The 21760-nt window shown below is 44.0% G+C and overlaps 1 protein-coding gene across 1 annotated transcript; it reads right to left on the bottom strand.

The window, feature by feature from the left end:
- Positions 1–1043: 1043 nt before the first annotated feature.
- On the bottom strand, positions 1044–6004 carry LOC100282679 (uncharacterized). The gene is made up of 17 exons (NM_001155587.3): positions 5828–6004; positions 5671–5742; positions 5493–5584; positions 5043–5126; positions 4918–4956; positions 4481–4603; positions 3946–3996; positions 3782–3869; positions 3632–3696; positions 3471–3545; positions 2657–2729; positions 2466–2554; positions 2302–2373; positions 1895–1951; positions 1776–1824; positions 1404–1470; positions 1044–1306 (listed from the first exon to the last, which is right to left on the bottom strand). The coding sequence occupies exons 1-17, from the start codon at positions 5913–5915 to the stop codon at positions 1201–1203; spliced, it is 1290 nt and encodes a 429-aa protein (NP_001149059.2). The 5' UTR covers positions 5916–6004; the 3' UTR covers positions 1044–1200.
- Positions 6005–21760: the final 15756 nt, after the last annotated feature.

The following is a 21760-nucleotide window of genomic DNA, read 5'->3' on the forward strand; positions in this document are numbered from 1 at the left end:
GCGACTTTTGCTTGGATAGAAATATGTCTCTCTTGGACGACTTCGCACTCTTGGATGTTGTTATGCACTTGTTGTGTTGATCCAGCTGCATCCTTAGGCGACTTTTGCTTGGATAGAAATGTGTCTCTTCGACGAATTAGCACCCTTAGGTGTCGTTACGCACTTGTTGTGTTGATCCAACTGCACCCATAGGCGACTTTTGCTTGGGCAATGCCTGTCGCACGCAATGGCTGTTTAAACTGGTCGTTGTGATGACTGTTTTAGCGTCGAATGTCGAAGACCGACTCCGTGGTCTTTTTCGACATCCTGTTGTTATGGTGTGTCTCCTTTTTGGGGGGGATTTTTGTGGTGATATATTACATGGCGCCGCCTCATTAAAAACCACACTCCCTGCGAATAAAAGAATGCGGGACCGACTGAAATAAGGTATGTAGGTGTTACAAAGGCACGAAGGCCTTGGCATTGGTTGCCTTATACATAAAATTTTCTCAACATTGAACTGATACACTAACGATTTGTTTTTACTTTTTACCTATTTTTCATAAAATAAAATAAAAATATTTTGTTTAAGTATATAATATAAAACAAAAAACATATGTATTATGTTAGAGCATTTCCAAGAAACTCTTTGTTTTTATATCTTTATTTGACTCTTTATTTACGTTTTCATAAAGATTACACTCTATATTTAGCATCTCATTCAATAAATTATCTATCTAGTTTTGCTAATCAGGTGGCTAGCCAAATTTAGCTAACGAGTGAGCTTATTTGGAGAGTCAGATAACTAGTCTGTTAGAGAGTTATTTTGTTGTTGAGTAACTAAAATTTAACTTGGCAAACCATTTAACTAATCCCTTAAAGATACTCTTAACATTGAAATATATGTTTAAAGCTAACAACTATAACCATGATTTTAGCTTCCGCTTTGTATAATTGTGCTGCTATCGATGACCTGTCGGGTTGGCCTGCAGGAAGCGAGAAGAGGAGGGAGAGGTGCACCGTGCGAGGAAGGGATCATGCTTAGCAGACTCACGAAAAAGAAGACAGAAAATCAGTTCTAGACGTATTATCCATTTATTCCAGCTACAAAATCCGAAACAAAGACCTATCTATATATTTTTTTCGCTGCGAATTTGAGACAGGTCTATGGTCACGGTATAAATACCAGCTAAAAGGCACTACTGTGGCTCCTAAAACCGGCTATCCCCCCGATGCTCCAGCTGCTGCCTTGGCGTCCTTCTCGTCTTCGCCTTGCTCCTCCTTCGCGAATTCCTCGATCAGCTCCCGCTGTCTAGACGTCAAATTTCTGCAGGACATCATACGTGAGTCTCACTTGCAGCAGTTGGATGCACGATAGATAGCATAAGACTACTCCATTTTGAGAGGCGGCTAGGCTTGCTTACTCGGGGATGTTGACATTGAAATGGACATATTGATCTCCGTAGTGCGGTGAGTTTCTTGTCTTGATCCCTGCAGGATAGATGCATCAGGGTTTAGATAAAGCATGCAAGTTTCCACCAGCTTCTTCAGTTCAAATTGGCAGTTCACCTAGACGCCAGATAAATTTTCCAGTCTTGACACATGCAGTAGAATTTGATTGTTCGATCGATTCATAATTTTGTTACTTCCACACAAGAAAACAATCTCTGACATGGCTATGTTCCAGAAACCTTTTGGACTAATCATTTCACAAACGCATCATAGCCGTGTTACAATCCGTAATTAAAGAGATAATGCACCGCCAAAAAAGAACAAAAGTGTGCACAGTAGATTACCTTTTCCTCTCAGAACTACCTTCTGACCAGGTTGAGTACCGGGCTTGACCTGTGAGAAGGTCAATTATCAGATATATAAAGAGAACGCATGATGGAAATGAGCTATCTGACATACATACCTTTAGAACAACGTCTCCACTGAGAGTTGGGACTTGAACTGTCCCTCCCAAAATTGCCTACAAAGCATATGCGCAATCAGAATAAGCATGCTACTAAAAATTGCTAAGGAAATAGTGGTGCAAGAGAGTCTGATCGACAACTTCCAAGGGACTAGGGAGTAGAGATGCAGGCACGAAGTTATAGCCTAGCATATACCTGACTGTCCGAGTTACTAGTAGATAGGCTATTCCATTTAAAAGATTCACACAAGATTCTAAGTCTCTTGGTGGTAGCAGTGACACGTTATCTTTCTTTTGTAAGTTGATGTATAGCGCTGTAGGAAGGTGGTTGGCACCAATGGGGCACTTCATTTAACTATACTCAAAGGGTCCAAATGAACAGAATGTTGGAAGATGCACCAAATTACCTGAGTCACATTCAGGACAGCATCAACATGAATATCACCTTTCTCTCTTCGGAAAACAGGATCCTCACGAACCTGGAGAAAAAAATAGCATTGTGAAGGTTAATTATATACATTCCTTTGTCATCAACTGTGCTACTAAACTGTAAGAGTCCAAGAGGACTGACCTCGAGGGTCACATAAAGATCACCTGGACGGCCATCTGGGTCTTCTCCACCTGATCGAACCACCTTTATGGTATCCTCATTATCCAAACCTGCAACAAAAGAATAACATTCAATTACACCTTGCAACACAGAACACGAGCATCCTAACAGCACCATAACATTCCAATGAACCAAGGCAACATGAAACCCACCAGGCAGTATGTCAAGGCGGACTGATTTCCTTCCAGGCACAACTTTGTTTCCTCTGCATGCCTTGCAGAATTCCTAAAAGAGTAACAGAGAAGCATAACAACGGTGTGGTGGTAATTAATCAGAATTCGTAAGGACAGGGTAACGCAATTACATCTCCTCTTTTAAGTAGCTAACAAGACAGAATAGAACTGGTTTTATATGCAGTTAGGAAACAAATCATTTATGACTAGTAGGATAACATATGGTGAGGTTCAAAGTAATTAAGGCCACAGGATCATCAGCCTCAGTCAAATATTCGTGCCAGAGGTGTATTAGTGCTATGATGATTCATAGAATACGAGACCTGAGAGTACAACTGTCCTACACTATTTTTTTGCACCTGCTGACATATCTATATCTCTTATAAAGCTGGTACTTTAAGGGTGCGTTTGGTTGCAATGACAGGACAGGACAAGATGGGACGATCCCTCGAATAAGATTGTTTGGTTCAGGGTCAAAGGTTGGGACAGGACTATCCCAGTGTTGTCCCCAGTTATCCCTCAAATTTTGAGAGACAAGAAAATACGCCAGAGGACGTCTCTGTCCTGGCTGTCCCGCAACCAAACGCACCCTAAGTCAACATGCAAGGTATCCACACCATCCCTCACTAACTATCCATACTATCTCCTACTAATAGTCATGTCATCCCACTAATTTCCAACCTCTTAATTGCAAACTATCCACATCGTCTCCACTTAATTCCATTCCAAATTCTTTGCAATACTGGCAGCAACGTGTGTGGTATCTTCTAGTATCACTAAGGAAAAATCCTACCTTCACAGTTTTCCCAGAACCACCACATTTTGTGCAGGTTGATTGCATCCTGAAGGGCCCGGTTTGCATGAATATCTGTCAACAATAGTTAAAAACTAACATAAATAAGATCACTAGTTAAACTGGATAGACAAAAGCAATGTGCCGGAGGAAGAACTAACAAATCCTGAACCCCTGCAAGATAGACATGTTTCAGGTGTGGTTCCAGGAGGCACACCGGCTCCACCTGAAAAAGAAATCATCACCAGGGGAAAAATTAGAAGGACTAAATACCTAAAAAAGGAGTCATGAGAAAAACTGCATCTACATACCACAGATTTCACATGTTACAGACGTTTGGAAGGTGACCGTTTTGCTGCACCCTTGAACTGCTTCCATAAATGATAGTTCGAGTGCAACCTGAGAAATGGAATCAATGGAACTGCAGTTCACATGGTACAACTTAATGTGCAACTAAAATCAGCGCAGAAATTACCTTAACATCTCGTCCTCTAAAGTCCCTATCCCCAAAAATGTTCCTAAAGAACTTCATAAGGAACAACAATAAAAAAGTTAGTTTTAGCAGATTTAGAAGAGAACTAAAGTGTACACATCAACTAGAAGTCATCAGTTCTGAAACAAAGCAATGGAGACAGGAAATAGAAATATAATACCCATTACCCCAGTAGCCAACAAGGAATTGTGTGGCAAATAACAAAGTAGAAGAAACTAATAGTCCTTTCTGAATTAAGAGTTGTGTATAAAATAAAATGATCCAGTATTGCTTCCAGAATAAACTGTAGCATCTATTTTGATAAGGCATAAATCACAGTGCCAGGTAAACACATGTTTTTGGTTTAGATCAAAGAAGCTCCATGAAATAAGCATGCAAAATGAAATAAGCTTCCAGAAGATGAGTTCTTCTGTAGGATCAATGAGTTATATTGTATGAAGTTGAAAAGAAGCAAACCGACAACTAAAACAGGAAATCTATAGGGAATGATAAAGAAATTTGTAAAGGGATGTCATACATCATTCATTCCACCACCGCCACCGCCACCACCAAAAATATCCTCAAATGGATTTCCAAAACCACCCTCGAAGCCAGTTCCGCCTCCGCCAGAAGCAGTTTTCTCATACTGATCAGGGCCAACCTGCAGGAGAAGTTAATGCCAATTTCATCAGTGCCCCAAGACACCAGATAATATTATTGTAAAGGTTGGTACAGTCAGTATTGTGTGTATATATGTGGATAAGAGAACTACCAACAAGTGCCCCAAGACACCAGATAATCTTACTGTAAAGGTTGGTACAGTCAGTATTGTGTATATATATGTGGATAAGAGAACTACCAACAAGTTTCGAACATTCGACAACTAATGAATCATCAATAAACTTGTGCTAACTAATAAATAGTAGAAAACATAAACATATATGATATATGTCGCCGAAACAGTTGAATCATTACCTGATCATATAATGATCTTTTTTGTTCATCCTTTAGAGTCTACATCAGTGACAAAAAATGCATCAGAACCCCTGCATACCTATAAGTTAGGTATAAGCACAACACGCTAAACAGAAATCAAGTACCTCATAAGCTCGTTGAACCTCTTGAAACTTGCGTTCTGCATCCGCATCACCTTTATTTGTGTCTGGATGGAGCTTCTTTGCAAGCTTTTAGGGCAATGATGCAGAAAGAGGTAGGCAAGGTAATGTCAATTGCAGAATAGAAAAGGGAACTGTCTAGTGATTTTTTAGTGTATTGAGGAAACGTCAATAGCAGCATGTACCATCCTGATAAAGACCATAGACACACATTGGATTGAAAATGCGTATCAGACGCTAACCAAGCTCTTTCTAAATTATCAGCACTTTCTAAACACCCTTACTGACTATACTACTTACAAAACGTAACAACAACTGAAGTAGGAAAAAAAACTCATTTGCGCCTAGTTTGCACCCCTAAGCATGCAGCAGCAATATCTACCGATGACACCGTACGGACAGGTTTGAACCCGAGGCATCGGATTGGAGCCATACCCCATAATAGGCCTTTTTGATCTCCGCCTGGCTGGCGCTCTTGCTGACGCCGAGCACATCGTAGTAGTCCCTTGCCGCCACCGGCCTGGTCCCTGCAGCACCGCTCCACCATCAAACCCACCCCCAAACGAGCCGAGACCAAGACGAGCGAAGCAGCAGCGCTCTCCATGCCACTCACCGTGGAAGGACCTGCGGGCGCTGCTCGGCGGATAGAAGGGAGAGCTCCGGGAGGGCGCCTCGCTCCGTATCCCTGTAGAGCGGGGAGCGCGACAAGCTAAAAAATCAGGGGACGCGCGGGGCGGCTAGGCGACCTAGTGGGGGATGGGGTGGCTCACCTGTGTGCACCCGCGGGATACGGGGGGAGGAGGAGAGGGAGCGGCGGGCGAGCAGGAGCGCGAGGCGTGCGCCGGCGTGGAGGCGCATGGCTGTGGCGGGGCGGCTGACTGGTGGTGGGCGTGTCGCCTCGCCGCCGCCGAACGTTCTGGAATGCCCTGCGCCTGCGCTGCTTCTCGGAGGCCGGTGTTGTCAGCTGGGCTGGGCCTCTTCAACCCTCTTCGCTTAATCCTGTAACATATGGATCGGACGAAATTAGAAAAAAAATTGAGAAGAATTTAATTTAATTGGGATTTAAACTCACTCAATCTCACTCAATCCATATAAATTAAGAGCTAACCGAACAAGCCCTCATATGGATCACGCTCGCTCAATCTTTTTCTTTTTCTTTCTTTCTACCTGGACAAGTTTGGGGGCCAATTTCTATATATTAAACCAGGACCGTTCCTCCCAAACCAAGGTGGACACGTCGTCCAAAATTTGTAAGTCGTCGGATTGTTTCTCCATGACGAGATCCTACTGCCTAACTATTGCACCAGTTATACAATCCCCGAAACCTATAGCCATTGCTCCCAGCTGTGGATCGAGTGTTTTCTATTCCAACTTATTCCTTCTCAAAGGTAGCACTCATTCTTTTTCTCTCTATCTCCCTCTCTCATCTGTGTCATGTGCTGCCATTTTCCCTTCCTCACTCGCTCCGTCTAGTCGTCAGCGTACCACCTGCTTTCACCGTCCATCCCTCCGTCCGCGACGCTACCATTTTCTTAGCAGGTTGTCGGGTCGTGCTCGCACGCTCCGTTTGGACTTAGGCGTGCCATTTGCTCCTGCTCTCCGTGCCTCCGTTCCCACAACTGCTCCTGCCGCCATCCCCTTCGCCGCCATCAGCAGGTCGCCAGGCCACGCTTGCTCGCTCCATCCAAACGTCGGTGTGGCACTTGCTCCTGCCGGTCGTGCCTCTGTTTGAGCGCCACCACATCGCATCATGTATCCTTCCGTCGCGCTATAGACGACGAGCAGCTCCGTGTAGTAGTCACTGCATTGGAATGTCGGCGCCACCAAGGGCATTGCATTCTTGCCGCTGCTGTCGTTGTAGCCTTAGCCTGACACGGAGAATATTTCTATATTTGTGTTTAGTTCAGCATCCCCCTGTGCAGATGGTTTGCCGTTGTTGCTACAGCGGAAACAACTCTAGCTGTTCCCCAAAATCGATGCCCGTTTGCTGCAACATCTGATTGTGAACCATTTTTAATGTTTGCGCGTTATGTATATTTTTTTTTAAAAAATAATGTTTTATTTTTATATATTAAACCAGGACTCGTTCCTCCCAAACCAAGGTGGACACGTCGTCCAAAATTTGGAAGCCGTCAGATTGTTTCTCCATGACGAGATCCTACCGTCTAGCTATTGCACCAGTTATACAATCCCCGAAGCCTCCGGAAGCCTCTGGCCATTGCTCCCAGCTGCGGATCGAGCGTTTTTTATTCCAACTTATTCCTTCTAAAAGGTAGCACTCATTCTTTCTCTCTTTATCTCCCTCTCTCATTCGTGCCATGTGCTGCCATTTCCCCTTCCTCACTCGATCCGTCCAGTCGTCAGCGTGCCACCTGCTTTCACCGTCCATCCCTCCGTCCCCTACGCTACAATTTTCTTAGCAGGTTGTCGGGTCGTGCTCGCACGCTCCGTTTGGATGTAGGCGTGCCATTTGCTCCTGTTGTCCGTGCCTTCGTTCCCATACTTGCTCCTGCCGCCATCAGCAGGTCGCCGGGCCACGCTTGCTCGCTCCGTCCAAATGTCGGCGTGACACTTGCTCCTGCCGGTCGTGCCTCTGTTCCAGCGCCACCACATCACATCACGTATCCTTCTGTCGCGCTATAGACGACGAGCAGCTCCGTGCAGTAGTCGCTGCATTGGAATGTCGGCGTCGCCAAGGGCATTGCATTCTTGCCGCTGCTGTCGATGTAGCCTTAGCCTGACACGAAGAAGATTTCTATATTTGTGTTTAGTTCAGCATTCCCTGTGCAGATGGTTTGTCGTTGTTGCTACAGCGGAAACAGCTCTAGTTGTTCCCCAAAATCGATGCCCGTTTGTTGCAACATCTAATTGTGAACCATTTTTAATGTTTGCGCGTTATGTATATTTTTTAAAAAAATAATGTTTTATTTCTATATATTAAACCAGGACCCGTTCGTCCCAAACCAAGGTGGACACGTCGTCCAAAATTTGGAAGCCGTCGGATTGTTTCTCCATGACGAGATCCTACCGTCTAGCTATTGCACCAGTTATACAATCCCCGAAGCCTCCGGAAGCCTCTGGCCATTGCTCCCAGCTGTGGATCGAGTGTTTTCTATTCCAACTTATTCCTTCTGAAAGGTAGCACTCATTCTTTATCTCTCTATCTCCCTCTCTCATCTGTGCCATGTGCTACCATTTCTCCTTCCTCACTCGCTCCGTCCAGTCGTCAGCGTGCCACCTGCTTTCACCGTCTATCCCTCTGTCCCCTACGCTACCATTTTCTTAGCAGGTTGTCGGGTCGTGCTCGCACGCGCCGTTTGGACGTAGGTGTGCCATTTGCTCGTGTTGTCCGTGGCTCCGTTCCCACACCTTCTCCTGCCGCCATCCCCTTCGCCGCCATCAGCAGGTCGCCGGGTCACGCTTGCTCGCTCTGTCCCAACATCGGTGTGGCACTTGCTCCTGCCGGTCGTGCCTCTTTTCCAGCGCCACCACATCGCATCACGTATCCTTCTGTTGCGCTATAGACGACGAGCAGCTCCGTGCAGTAGTCGCTGCATTGGAATGTCGATGCCGCCAAGGGCATTGCCTTCTTGCCGCTGCTATCGATGTAGCGTTAGCCTGACACGAAGAAGATTTCTATATTTATGTTTTGTTCAGCATCCCTGTGCAGATGGTTTGTCGTTGTTGCTACAGCGGAAACAGCTCTAACTGTTCCCCAAAATCGATGCTCGTTTGTTGCAACATCTTATTGTGAACCATTTTTAATGTTTGTGCGTTATGTATATTTTTTTTAAAAATAATGTTTTATTTCTATATATTAAACCAGGACCCGTTCCTCCCAAACCAAGGTGGACACGTCGTTTAAAATTTGGAAGCCGTCGGATTGTTTCTCCATGACGAGATCCTACCGTCTAGCTATTGCACTAGTTATGCAATCCCCAAAGCCTCTGGCCATTGCTCCCAGCTGTGGATCGAGCACTCATTCTTTCTCTCTCTATCTCCCTCTCTCATCTGTGCCATGTGCTGCCATTTCCCCTTCCTCACACGCTCCATCCAGTCGTCAGCGTGCCACTTGCTTTCACTGTCCATCCCTCCATCCCCTACGCTACCATTTTCTTAGCAGGTTGTCGGGTCGTGCTCGCACGGTTCGTTTGGACGTAGGCGTGCCATTTGCTCCTGCTGTCCGTGCCTCCGTTCCCACACCTGCTCCTGCCGCCATCCCCTTCGCCGCCATCAGCAGGTCGCCGGGCCACGCTTGCTCGCTCTGTCCAAACGTCGGTGTGGCACTTGCTCCTGCCGGTCGTGCCTCTGTTCCAGCGCCACCACATCGCATCGCGTATCCTTCTGTCGCGCTATAGACGACGAACAGCTCCGTGTAGTAGTCGCTGCATTGGAATGTCGGCGCCGCCAAGGGCATTACATTCTTGCCGTTGCTGTCGCTGTAGCCTTAGCATGACATGAAGAAGATTTCTATATTTGTGTTTAGTTCAGCATCCCCTGTGTAGATGGTTTGTCGTTGTTGCTACAGCGGAAACAACTCTAGCTGTTCCCCAAAAACGATGCTCGTTTGTTGCAACATCTGATTGTGAACCATTTTTAATGTTTGCGCGTTATGTATATATATATTTTTTAAAATGTTTAATTTCTATATATTAAACCAGGACCCATTCCTCCCAAACCAAGGTGGACATGTTGTCCAAAATTTGGAAGCCGTCGGATTGTTTCTCCATGACGAGATCCTACCGTCTAGCTATTGCACCAGTTATACAATCCCCGAAGCCTCCAGAAGCCTCTGGCCATTGCTCCCAGCTGCGGATCGAGCGTTTTCTATTCCAACTTATTTCTTCTGAAAGGTAGCACTCATTCTTTCTCTCTCTATCTCCCTCTCTCATCCGTGCCATGTGCTGCCATTTCCCCTTCCTCACTCGCTCCGTCCAGTCGTCAGCGTGCCACCTGCTTTCACCGTCCATCGCTTCGTCCCCTATGCTACCATTTTCTTAGCAGGTTGCCGGGCCATGCTCGCACGCTCCGTTTGGACGTAGGCGTGCTATTTGCTCCTACTGTCCGTGCTTCCGTTCCCACACCTGCTCCTGCCGCCATCCCCTTCGCCGCCATCAGCAGGTCGCGTGGGCCACGCTTGCTCGCTTCATCCAACGTCGGCGTGGCACTTGCTCCTGCCGGTCGTGCCTCTGTTCCAGCGCCACCACATCGCATCACGTATCCTTCCATCACGCTATAGACGACGAGCAGCTTTGTGCAGTAGTCGCTGCATTGGAATGTCGGCGCCGCCAAGGGCATTGCATTCTTGCCGCCGCTGTCGTTGTAGCCTTAGCCTGACACGGAGAAGATTTCTATATTTGTGTTTAGTTCAGCATCCTCTGTGCAGATGGTTTGTCGTTGTTGCTACAGCGGAAACATCTCTAGTTGTTCCCCAAAATCGATGCACGTTTGTTGCAACATCTGATTGTGAACCATTTTTAATGTTTGCGCGTTATGTATATAATTTTTTTTAAAAAATAATGTTTTATGGTTCTTATTTAACATTCTATGATTCTTATTTAAAGTTTGTGCATTATATGATTTTTTGTAATCATTTGCTTTCAATTGTTTTTAGTAGACTCGACGATTACGCAGAAGGCTTTTTTGGTCTAAGATGGACTCCACTTTAATGAATATTACGTAGATTTTTATTAAACCTCTGCTCTTTTTTCCCTGGTACATAACTACTAACCACCTTACTATGAATAATAATTATTTACAAAGATACTCTGCTTTCTGTTATGATTTTTTTTGCAGTGAACTATAAACTATGTTTGGCAGCACGAGCTTCGTTATCTTCTACAAATATGAGAACATTGCTGCATGAATGTATGATCAAGGTTCCTTTTATTACACCTTTCTCTATAACTTCCTAACACGGTGCTTTGCTCCTGATACATACTTCAGAGCAGCTTACTATAAATATTAATTTACCATGACACTTTGTTTATTGTTCTGATTGTTTTTGCAGTGAACTCTAAACTTGAGTTTAGCAACACGAACTTCATTATTTTCTACATATATGCTCAGAAAATTGCTATTTGATCAAGTTCTTTTTACTACACCTTTCTTTATACCTTCCTACCACAGTGCCTTTTGTTTCTGTTATTTTTCGTTGTTGGTGGTGTTATATATTTCTTTATATTGATGACTACGTTTTAAAAAAATGCTCAAAAAATGAATGTTGTTTACTCTATCTGATCGGCATTGTAATAGTGCATCCTTCGCTTTCCTATTATTGTGTGTTTATTTTTGGACAAGGTATACAAAAGGAGAGACGGGCACATAAATTAACTAAGTCCACCTAAGAAATATACCTCCCCATGTTCACCTAAGAAATATACAACACCTAAGCATAGAATGAGAACACTCATGTTCGGTGTTTACTTCTCATGGAGTATATAGTTGAAGGTATGTGAACGCTACTTTAAATTTTACATCTCATTTTTTACTGCCATAACTACCTACCAACGTGTATTAAAGAATATATCTTACAACTTCATATCGAGATAGTTCCCATTATGGAACACCAGATTATGAATGCCAGCATTGACATGCTTTATTCTGTCATGTAGAAAAAAGTTCCATGACTCTAAATGGAATTGTTCAATATTATAATTGCTGCAAGGGGACAATCTATCAATCCATTCTTATACGCCTAGACCTAAGCCATTAGCGTCATTAGCTAGATTCGAGAAAAAAATATAAGCAGCATACACCACTATAACTGTTTATTTGCTTTTACATCCATGGTCGTACGTATTGATAATACTGTAAATGGTGGTCATGGACCTCAACTTTTCAGGATATATGCCAGGTTCATCATCAAATTGGTTCTTTTTTACCAAGTGATGGCTCATCTCTTAAATTTTTATAACTTTAAATATAAGATATTGCAAATGAGGTAGAAAATAGATTGAAATGCCTCAATTCATCTCCTTTTCTTTGTGATGTATCAGAATTCATTCTCTAAGGCAACTTCACAAGGGAAATTATTGGTCTCCTTTCATCATGAGGTCCACCTCCGAAAGACAGAAAGGTATGTTGCACCATTTTAATCTGACACAAGAAAAATTGTTAATGAAATGTAATACCCACTTTGTAAGAAAATCTAAAAGGAGAAATTATATTCCTTTATATACATGTGTGCCATCTCTATTTATCATTTCATGTGGACACCTCACTTAAACAAATAAATGACTAACAAAGGACACCACTAAAACATGCATCATGCTGGTTTTTCATTTTTGTGTGCATTTTGTGACAATATAAAAATAATGTGAAAAGAAATATACCAAAGTCCAAAGTAGAATTTAAGATCTAAAGGAAAATTCAAGAATTTAGAAAAAGGGAAGAAGGAAACAATATTACGTGAGTGAAATGAGTATAAAAAAATATAATAAAATATATTATTTCTGTAATGAATTTGAAGGTGTACATTGGACTCAAATGTGCAACTCCTAAAAGGATTCAAATTCAAATTTGGAATTTAAACTAGAAAGAAGACAAAATAGGGAAAAGGAAATAAAATAAAAAAGAGAGAACCTTACTGGGCTCGAAACACCCATTTCGCCCCACTAGAGGAAGTCACCCGCACAGACTATCTGATCACCGGCGCCGACATGTGGCCCCTGACGGTCAATCTTCCTGCCGTGCGCTGGCTACCGGGCCCCACTGACCAGCCAATTGTCGCACGCCCACACCACCGATGCGCCGACAGCGCGGGCCCGCTGTCAGTCTCCCCCGCTTCCGTCGCTAGGCTCACGCACGTTCGTAGCGCCGGGTGGGCCCGTGTAGTCAGCGAGCTACCTAACCTCCTCGCCGACAATGGCGGAGGGGCGTGGCATGGCATGCTCGCCGTTGCGCAAATCCTGGGCATTACTTGCCTATATGATGCCTCCGAACCCTCGGGCGACCCCTCCTCCATATTCGCGTCCACTTATCGCTCAACCACGGTTGAATCAAGGGAGAACTGAGAGATCGGAGGTGGGAAAAAGGAAGCCGCCATGGGGGAATCTCCTATTCGATCATCGTCCGAACCGTCGAGGGTGCCTAGGATCTTCCTCGGGCTCGGGGAAGGGCAGTTGTGGCTGCTTCACCAAGGATTCGACGCTTGCGACACCGGAATTCCTCGCCAGACGTGCGGCATCGCCGCGGTACCGCGTTCCTCCATGGCTTGGGGTCTTCGCGTGTGAAGTCAAGGTGATGACTCTTCCTTCCTGTACACCTTGTTTCCCTGTTCGTGTTGCACTAGACGGATGGTAGTTCTAGGGTTTGGGTCACCGGATGACCACCGCCGGCAGAGCGCGCGACCGCAGTGAAGCCGTCGCCGTGCTTGGTTTTGGCGGAGGAAAGAGACGATGTTGGGGCCGTTGATTTGATAGCGCACGGTCCCGTTTAGATGCGCCGTACCCGTTTGCGGCTTTCGGTCTGGTCCGTTGATCTAGATCGGACGGATGGAAACAAATCTAGAGTAATAAAATCCTTTCCGTCGCATTTGCATCCAACGGTTCTTGTCGCGTACCGTTTCGCGACCGCGCCGATCTAATCTAGACCCTAGATCTGAGAACGGACGACCGATACCCCGTGATACCCCTTTGCAGGCATGATTTTACTTAAGAGCCCTCAGGGTTCTGAAAAATAGAACCCGCCGTCCAATCTGATGCACCGCTGTGTCTTAGGAACTTTTTCTCCAAGACCCTACAGTTCTCGGTAATTGGTGCGCAGTCCAGGGATTTTGTAAATCAGAGAAATAGAGTTAAAAATAGATTTTTAATATAAAAATAAGTGCTATAACTTTTATAAATCATAGAAAATTCATATGAACTTCAAATTGATTCATTCCAGTTTCTAAAATTTTGTAATATTATTGTTTATCACCTAGTGTCTCTGTTTTAACATGAAAACAGTAGTAAAATTAATTTCTTACTTAATCATATATCAAGCACATTAGAACCTTTGGAAATTCATAATTTAAGATCCATAACTCCAAAATTAATGATTCCTGTTCCTAGGATCTTATTTTAATGTGTAGATTATTATTATGTATTTTGTTTACATGTTTGTTGTGATGTTAATTTTTGCTATACTACGTATGTTTGTATTGATGCGAGTAGACGAGCAAGCTATTGAGGATCCTGGTGCCCAGCAGATAGAAGTTGTTGAGCAAGAGCTCATTGAAGGCAAGTTGTGCCCTTGATCACTTCCTTTTATCCAGTCATGTTCTTATTAATCATAATGATCTGCATAGGTTAATTATGATGGGACCCAATAGGTCACCCTAGTCTGTTTATCCTTTTTACCTTGTTTACCCCTGAATCACTTGGGTAGTTTTGCTATTGCTATATATGGTTTTGGGTTAATATTTTCATTACATCCATGTTCCAATTATTCTGTTATGTTATTTATGTTCATGATAAAATCATTATGTTAATGGGAATATGGAGAACCACCCTGGAAAACGTGCCACCATAAGGGAGGAATGGGACCCCTTGGCTAACTAATTAGAAAAGCTAGTGGAAAGCTACCTTACCCGAAAGGGGCAAGGGCAGTAGGGGAGTTGCATGCAGGGATGTTCTCGGGTTGATTTTGCTGCGATGGCGGTCAGATGGGGGATTCTTGCAAGTGCTCTTCCCATAAACTGTAGCGGGTTTTCTGAAGCTAGTGGAACTTTGTAAAGGTCTCGTAGTGTTACCTTGCCTCGCCTCCTCGATAGAGGTGTATGGGATTGGCCATCTCTTGGCAGATGGGTAACATGACTTGTGGGTACAGGGTACAACCTCTGCAGAGTGTAAAACTAGTATACTAGCCGTGCTCACGGTCATGAGCGACTCGGACACTCACATGATTAATTTATGTAACTTAAATTCAATTTGTCATTTGCATTTGCATGGGATTATTTATTAATTTTGTTCTATTATTTATTATGGTTTGGTATTTACTTACACTTAGTAACTGCTAATAAAATTTGACCAACTTATTAAAAGCAATGCTTAGCTTTAACCCCTGTTGTTGATCAGCCTTACACATCACATGAACTCCCACCTTTGGTGAGTTCATGCCCACTGGTTTCCCCACAACTTGTTGAGCTATGATCATGTGTGAGCTCACCCTTGCTGTCTCACACCCCCCACAGGAGAAGAACAGGTGGTTCAAGAGGAGCCACACAACGAGGAGTTTGATCTGATCTAGGTGGCGTCTCCCAGTTGACTTATTGGCGCTAATGATGGATTTAGTTTGTTTTATATTTATATTTTATTTTGTAAGACTTCCGCAATGTAATAAGTACTCTGATGTTATTGTGACATTTATCTCTATACACTCTGTTATTATATATGTTGTCTTCTTGGCGCATGTATGAGATGCACCCGGCTTTGTTCCTTAAATCCGGGTGTGACAGAAGTGGTATCAGAGGAAATGTTGACTGTAGGACAAAACCTAGATAGAAATGACAAAACCCTTACCTACTTACCTTACTCTGATTCATTCTATACTTATCTTATCTTGATCATGTCTCACCTTTTGCTATCATACTCTGATTACTCTTATCTTTTCTACTCTAAGACAAGATGAATTTCACACCTTGGAATCCTACATTTATGACATTCTTAAGAGATAGGGAACCTAAGATGAAATTAAAACTATTTTTCTCTATTTAAAAATATTGGTTGATTATTCTGATGATAAATGCCTGATTTGCTTCATTGTTGATTGAGATATTATAAATGGACATCTTAGCATGTACCACCATAAGGTAATGAATTAGCTTTGGTAGGTAAAACATTAATCTGCTTAGCTAATAAATCCCCCAAAGTAACATGCCTCGTAATTACCTACCTTATCTACAATCCTTTCTCTCTTACCATATGTTTCTAACTCAGATGGTCAATACCAGGAAGGGTGGTGGAATTGATCTACCTCCCAATCGACACACTCGGAGGATATTTAGACAACCACAACAACAACAACCTGAGATGGATCCTCCACAGCCTCCACTAGTCGGAGCTGATCTCGCAGTTGCAGCCCAGATGCGGATAATGCAACAGATGGCAGACACCATGGTGGATATGCACGCGCAGATGTGGCAGGAACGCGAGGAGATGCGCCAAGAGCGAGAGGATATACACCAGGAGATGCGCCAAGAGCGAGAGGAGATACGCCAGGAGAGAAGGGCACAACAACAATAGCAATAAGCACCGCTGCCACCACCTCCACCACCAGTTCCACCCCGGGACAAGCACCGGGAATTCATGAGCCATAAGCCACCAACGTTCGCTAGTTCTCCTGATCCACTAGACGCTAATGATTGGCTGAAGTCTGTGGAAAAGATGTTGATTATTGCCCAGTGCTCTGACCGGGAGAAGGTTCTATATGCTTCTGGTCGTCTGACAGGTCCTGCTGCTGATTGGTGGGATTCTTACACTGCTGCCCACGATGCTGCTGACACTATCACATGGGCAGTGTTTTCTACGTAGTTCAGGAACTATCATATACCAGCTGGACTGATGAAGATTAAGAAGAAAGAATTTCTTTCACTGAAGCAAGGGAGCATGTTAGTAAGCGAGTACCGCGACAAGTTCATTCAGCTCTCCAGATATGCACCAGATGAAGTTGCTGAAGATGAGAGGAAGCAGGAGCACTTTATTGAAGGACTCAATGGACCTCGACAGTATGATCTAGTGGCTCATACATTTCCATCATTCTAGAGGCTGCTTGACAAGGCCCTAGCTATTGAACACAAGCGTGTTCAGCTGGGAGATCTGAAGAGGAAGGCTATATCCCAGGGTCAGGGAAGCATTAGTGTTCGTCCTCGCTACTGTTCACCCTAGGGTACACCAGTTTGCACTGGAGGAGGCCAACGCCCAACTTAGCACTCACCTCAGGGGACTCCACTGACTCGTTAGGCTACCCCCACTGGCACCCCAACAAAATTTTCAGGACAGAGTGCAGGCACTACTTGCTACAAGTGTGGGAAGACTGGACATTATGCAAATGTTTGCCCACAGAGGATTGCTACTACCCCAGTTCAAAACAAGCAGCAAACTCTGGGATCTGGCATGGGATTCTCTATTGCCAGGGTTAATCAAGTCAGCACTGATGCTACTCCTGATGGGGATGACATCGCACTTGGTATGTTTTACATTAATGCAATTCCTGCAACAATATTATTTGATTCTGGTGCTACACATTCATTTATGTCTGCTCGATATGCCAACACAAATGAGTTACCACTGAAAATTATGAAAACACCAATGATAGTAATTACACCTAAAGGGCCTGTTGAGGCAAATCATATGACACATAAATTGACATTAACAATTATGGGAAGAGAATTTGGGGCTACCACTATAATATTAGAGGCAAGCAACATAGATCTAATCCTTGGTATGTCATGGTTAAGAAAGGCAATGGCCATTATACATTGTGGTAGGGGTACAATAGAACTCACTAGCCCGAAAGGAGAAAGATTTGATGTTGAAATTACAGTAACTACCTCTAACAGACGTGCGACATTCTTCATAGATGTGGAGTTTGTTGGAAACAACATCCGTGTGGTTAGGGATTTTCCGGATGTCTTTCCAGATGAGTTACCAGGGATGCCACTAGATAGGGAAGTTGAGTTTGTCATAGATCTCTTACCTAGGACTGCTCCTATTTCTAAACGGCCATACAGGATGTCTGTAGAAGAGTTAAAAGAACCTAAGAAGCAGTTAACGGAGTTATAGGAGGCTGGGTACATTCGTCCGAGTTCCTCACCATGGGGAGCACCGGTTCTGTTTGTGCAGAAGAAAGATGGATCACAAAGGATGTGTGTGGATTATAGATCCCTCAATGATGTTACTGTGAAGAACAAGTATCATTTACCCCGCATTGAGGATATATTTGATCAGATGAGAGGTGCTAGGGTGTTTTCGTAGATTGATCTCCCATCGGGTTACCATCAAATGAAGATTAGGCCTTCTGATATTCCTAAGACGGATTTCTCGACCCGATATGGTTTATATGAGTTCACAATTATGTCATTTGGACTAACTAATGCACCTGCTTACTTTATGAATCTGATGAATAAGGTGTTTATGGAGTATCTGGATAGATTCGTCGTGGTATGCATTGACGATATTCTTATTTATTCCAAGAGTGATAGTGATCATGAGGAACATCTGAGATTGGTGCTACAAAAGCTAAGGATAATCAACTCTACGCCAAGTATAGTAAATGCGAGTTCTGGATTGATGAAGTGCCATTCCTTGAACATATCATTTCTAATGGAGGGATGTCAATGGATCCTGCTAAAGTCAAGGAGATAATGGCGTGGAGCATACCCACTACAGTTACGGAGATTCAGAGTTTCTTGGGACTTGCAGGATACTATCGGAGATTTATTGAAGGGTTCTCTAAGATTGCCATGCATATGACCTCACTTCTGGAAAAGGGAAGAGAGTTTAAGTGGGACAAGAAGTGCCAAGATAGCTTAGATCAATTGAAGATGAGATTGATGTCACCCCTAGTGTTGGTTATGCCAGATCTACAGAAGGGATTTGACATTTATTGTGATGCATGTGGCCAAGGCTTGGGATGTGTGCTTATGCAATAAGGACATGTGATTGCCTACACGTCTCGTTAGTTGCGGAAACATGAGTTGAACTATCCCACTCATGACTTAGAACTGGCAGCCGTAGTGCATGCGCTTAAGATATGGAGGCATTATATTATGGGAACCAAGTGCCAAGTGTACACGGATCATAAGAGTTTGAAGTATATATTCACTCAGAAGGATCTCAACCTTAGGCAAGGCCGATGGTTGGAGCTCATTAAGGACTATGATTTGGAGATTCATTATCATCCGGGCAAGGCGAATCTGGTCACAGATGCCTTGAGTCGAAAAGAGCACGTTCATACAGCTATTGTTGCCCAAATACCCGATGAGATTGTTGAGGATTTTAGGAGACTTAACCTAGGAATAGTTGCACATACTGAAGGAGTCACTATTGATATGGAATCTACCTTGGAACAAGAAATTCGTAAAGGTCAGATTGGTGATGCTAAAATACAAGAAATCAAGGATCTTATTACTGAAGGTAGAGGTTCGGAATTCACGGAGGATAAGCAAGGCACAATATGGTTTAAGGACCGGATATGTGTTCCTGAGATTGATAGCCTTTGTGAGACTATATTGAAGGAAGCCCATGATTCTGATTACTCTATGCACCCTGGTAGCACTAAAATGTACCAGGACTTGAAGAAGAAGTATTGGTGGTATGGACTGAAGAGAGACGTGGCTGCACACGTGGCTAAGTGTGATGTGTGTCAAAGAGTCAAGGCCAAACATCAAAGACCAGCTGGACTATTGCACCCGCTTAAGATACTCGAGTGGAAATGGGAAGAAATTTCATGGATTTCATTGTTGGACTACCCCACACTCCTGCAGGGTATGACTCCATTTGGGTGATTGTGGACATACTAACAAAAGTGACTCATTTCATAACTGTGAGAACTAACTACACGGGAGCCAAGCTAGCAGAATTGTATATGACTCGGATAGTTTGTCTACATGGGGTGCCTAAGAAGATCATGTCAGACCGAGGATCACAGTTTACTTCTCGATTTTGGAAGAAGTTGCACGAGTGCTTGGACACACAGTTGAATTTCAGTTTAGCCTACCATCCTCAAACTGATGGGCAGACCGAAAGGACTAACCAAGTGCTAGAGGATATGTTGAGAGCTTGTGCCCTTAAACATGGTGGTAGTTGGGATAAGAGCTTACCATATGCGGAGTTCTCTTACAATAATAGCTACCAGGTCAGTTTGAAGATGTCACCGTTTGAGGCTCTATATGCCAGAAAATGCAGGACTCCACTGTATTGGGATTAGACTAAAGAAAGACAGTTCTTTGGGCCTAAACTTATTCAAGAGGCAGAAGAACAAGTCCGTATAATTTGGGAGAATTTGAGGGTAGCTCAAACCAGGCAAAAGAGCTACGCTGATAATAGGAGAAGATTGCTAGAGTTTAAGGAGGGTGATCACGTGTATCTGAAGGTGTCACCAATCCGGGGTATGAGAAGATTTAAAGTTAAAGGAAAGTTGTCCCCTCGCTTCATTGCACCTTTCTCTTAAAGCGAGTGGGAGAAGTTGCATATCAATTAGAACTACCCGATCACCTGGCAGATGTACATGATGTCTTCCACGTGTCACAACTGAAGAAGTGCCTCAAGGTACCTGAAGAGCAGCTACCGATGGAGGATCTTAGTGTACAAGATGATCTAACTTATATGGAATATCCTATCAAGATTCATGACACTTTGACTCGAGTTACAAGAAATAAAGTTACTAAAATGTGCAAAGTGCAATGGAGCCATCATGGAGAAGATGAAGCTACTTGGGAGAGAGAAGAAGAGCGCATAGATTTCCCCCATCTTTTCCCTAGTCCTTCCTAAATCTCGAGGACGAGATTCTTGTTAAGGGGGGTAGGATTTGTAATACCCACTTTGTAAGAAAATCTAAAAGGAGAAATAATATTCCTTTATATACATGTGTGACATCTCTATTTATCATTTCATGTGGACACCTCACTTAAACAAATAAATGACTAACAAAGGACACCACTAAAACATGCATCATGCTGGTTTTTCATTTTTGTGTGCATTTTGTGACAATATAAAAATAATGTGAAAAGAAATATACCAAAGTCCAAAGTAGAATTTAAGATCTAAAGGAAAATTCAAGAATTTAGAAAAAGAGAAGAAGGAAACAATATTATCTGAGTGAAATGAGTATAATAAAATATATTATTTCTGTAATGGATTTGAAGGTGTACATTGGACTCAAATGTGCAACTCCTAAAAGGATTCAAATTCAAATTTGGAATTTAAACTAGAAAGAAGACAAAATAGGAAAACAGAAATAAAATAAAAAAGAGAAAACCTTACTGGGCTCAAAACACCCATTTCGGCCCACTAGAGGAAGTCACCCGTTCAGACTATCTGATCACCGGCGCCGACATGTGGCCCCCGGCGGTCAGTCTCCCTGCTGTGCGCTAGTGACCGGGCCCCACTGACCAGTGAATTCTCGCACGCTCACACCACCGATGCGCCGACAGCGTGGGCCCACTGTCAGTCTCCCCCGCTTCCGTCGTAAGGCTCACGCACGTTCGCAGCGCCGGGTGGGCCCGTGTAGTCAGCGAGCTACCCAACCTCCTCGCTGACAATGGCAGAGGGGCATGGCATGACATGCTCGTCGTTGCGCAAATCCCGGGGCATTACTCGCCTATATGATGCCTCCGAACCCCCGGGCGACCCCTCCTCCATATTCGCGTCCACTTATCGCTCAACCGCGGCCGAATCAAGGGAGAACCGAGAGATCGGAGGTGGGGAAAAGGAAGCTGCCGCGGGGGAATCTCCTATTCGATCGTCGTTTGCACCGTCGAGGGTGCCTAGGATCTTCCTCGGGCTCGGGGAAGGGCAGTCGTGGCCGCTTCACCAAGGATTGGACGCTTGCGACGCCGGAAATGCTCGCCGGACGTGCGGCATCGCCGCGGTACCGCGTTCCTCCGTGGCTTGGGGTCTTCGCGTGTGAAGTCAAGGTGATGACTCTTCCTTCGTGTACACCTTGTTTCCCTATTCATGTTGCGCTAGACGGATGGTAGTTCTAGGGTTCGGGTCGCCGGA

The sequence above is a fragment of the Zea mays genome, chromosome 6, assembly GCF_902167145.1.
Source record: "Zea mays cultivar B73 chromosome 6, Zm-B73-REFERENCE-NAM-5.0, whole genome shotgun sequence".
NCBI classification, from domain to species: Eukaryota; Viridiplantae; Streptophyta; class Magnoliopsida; order Poales; family Poaceae; genus Zea; species Zea mays.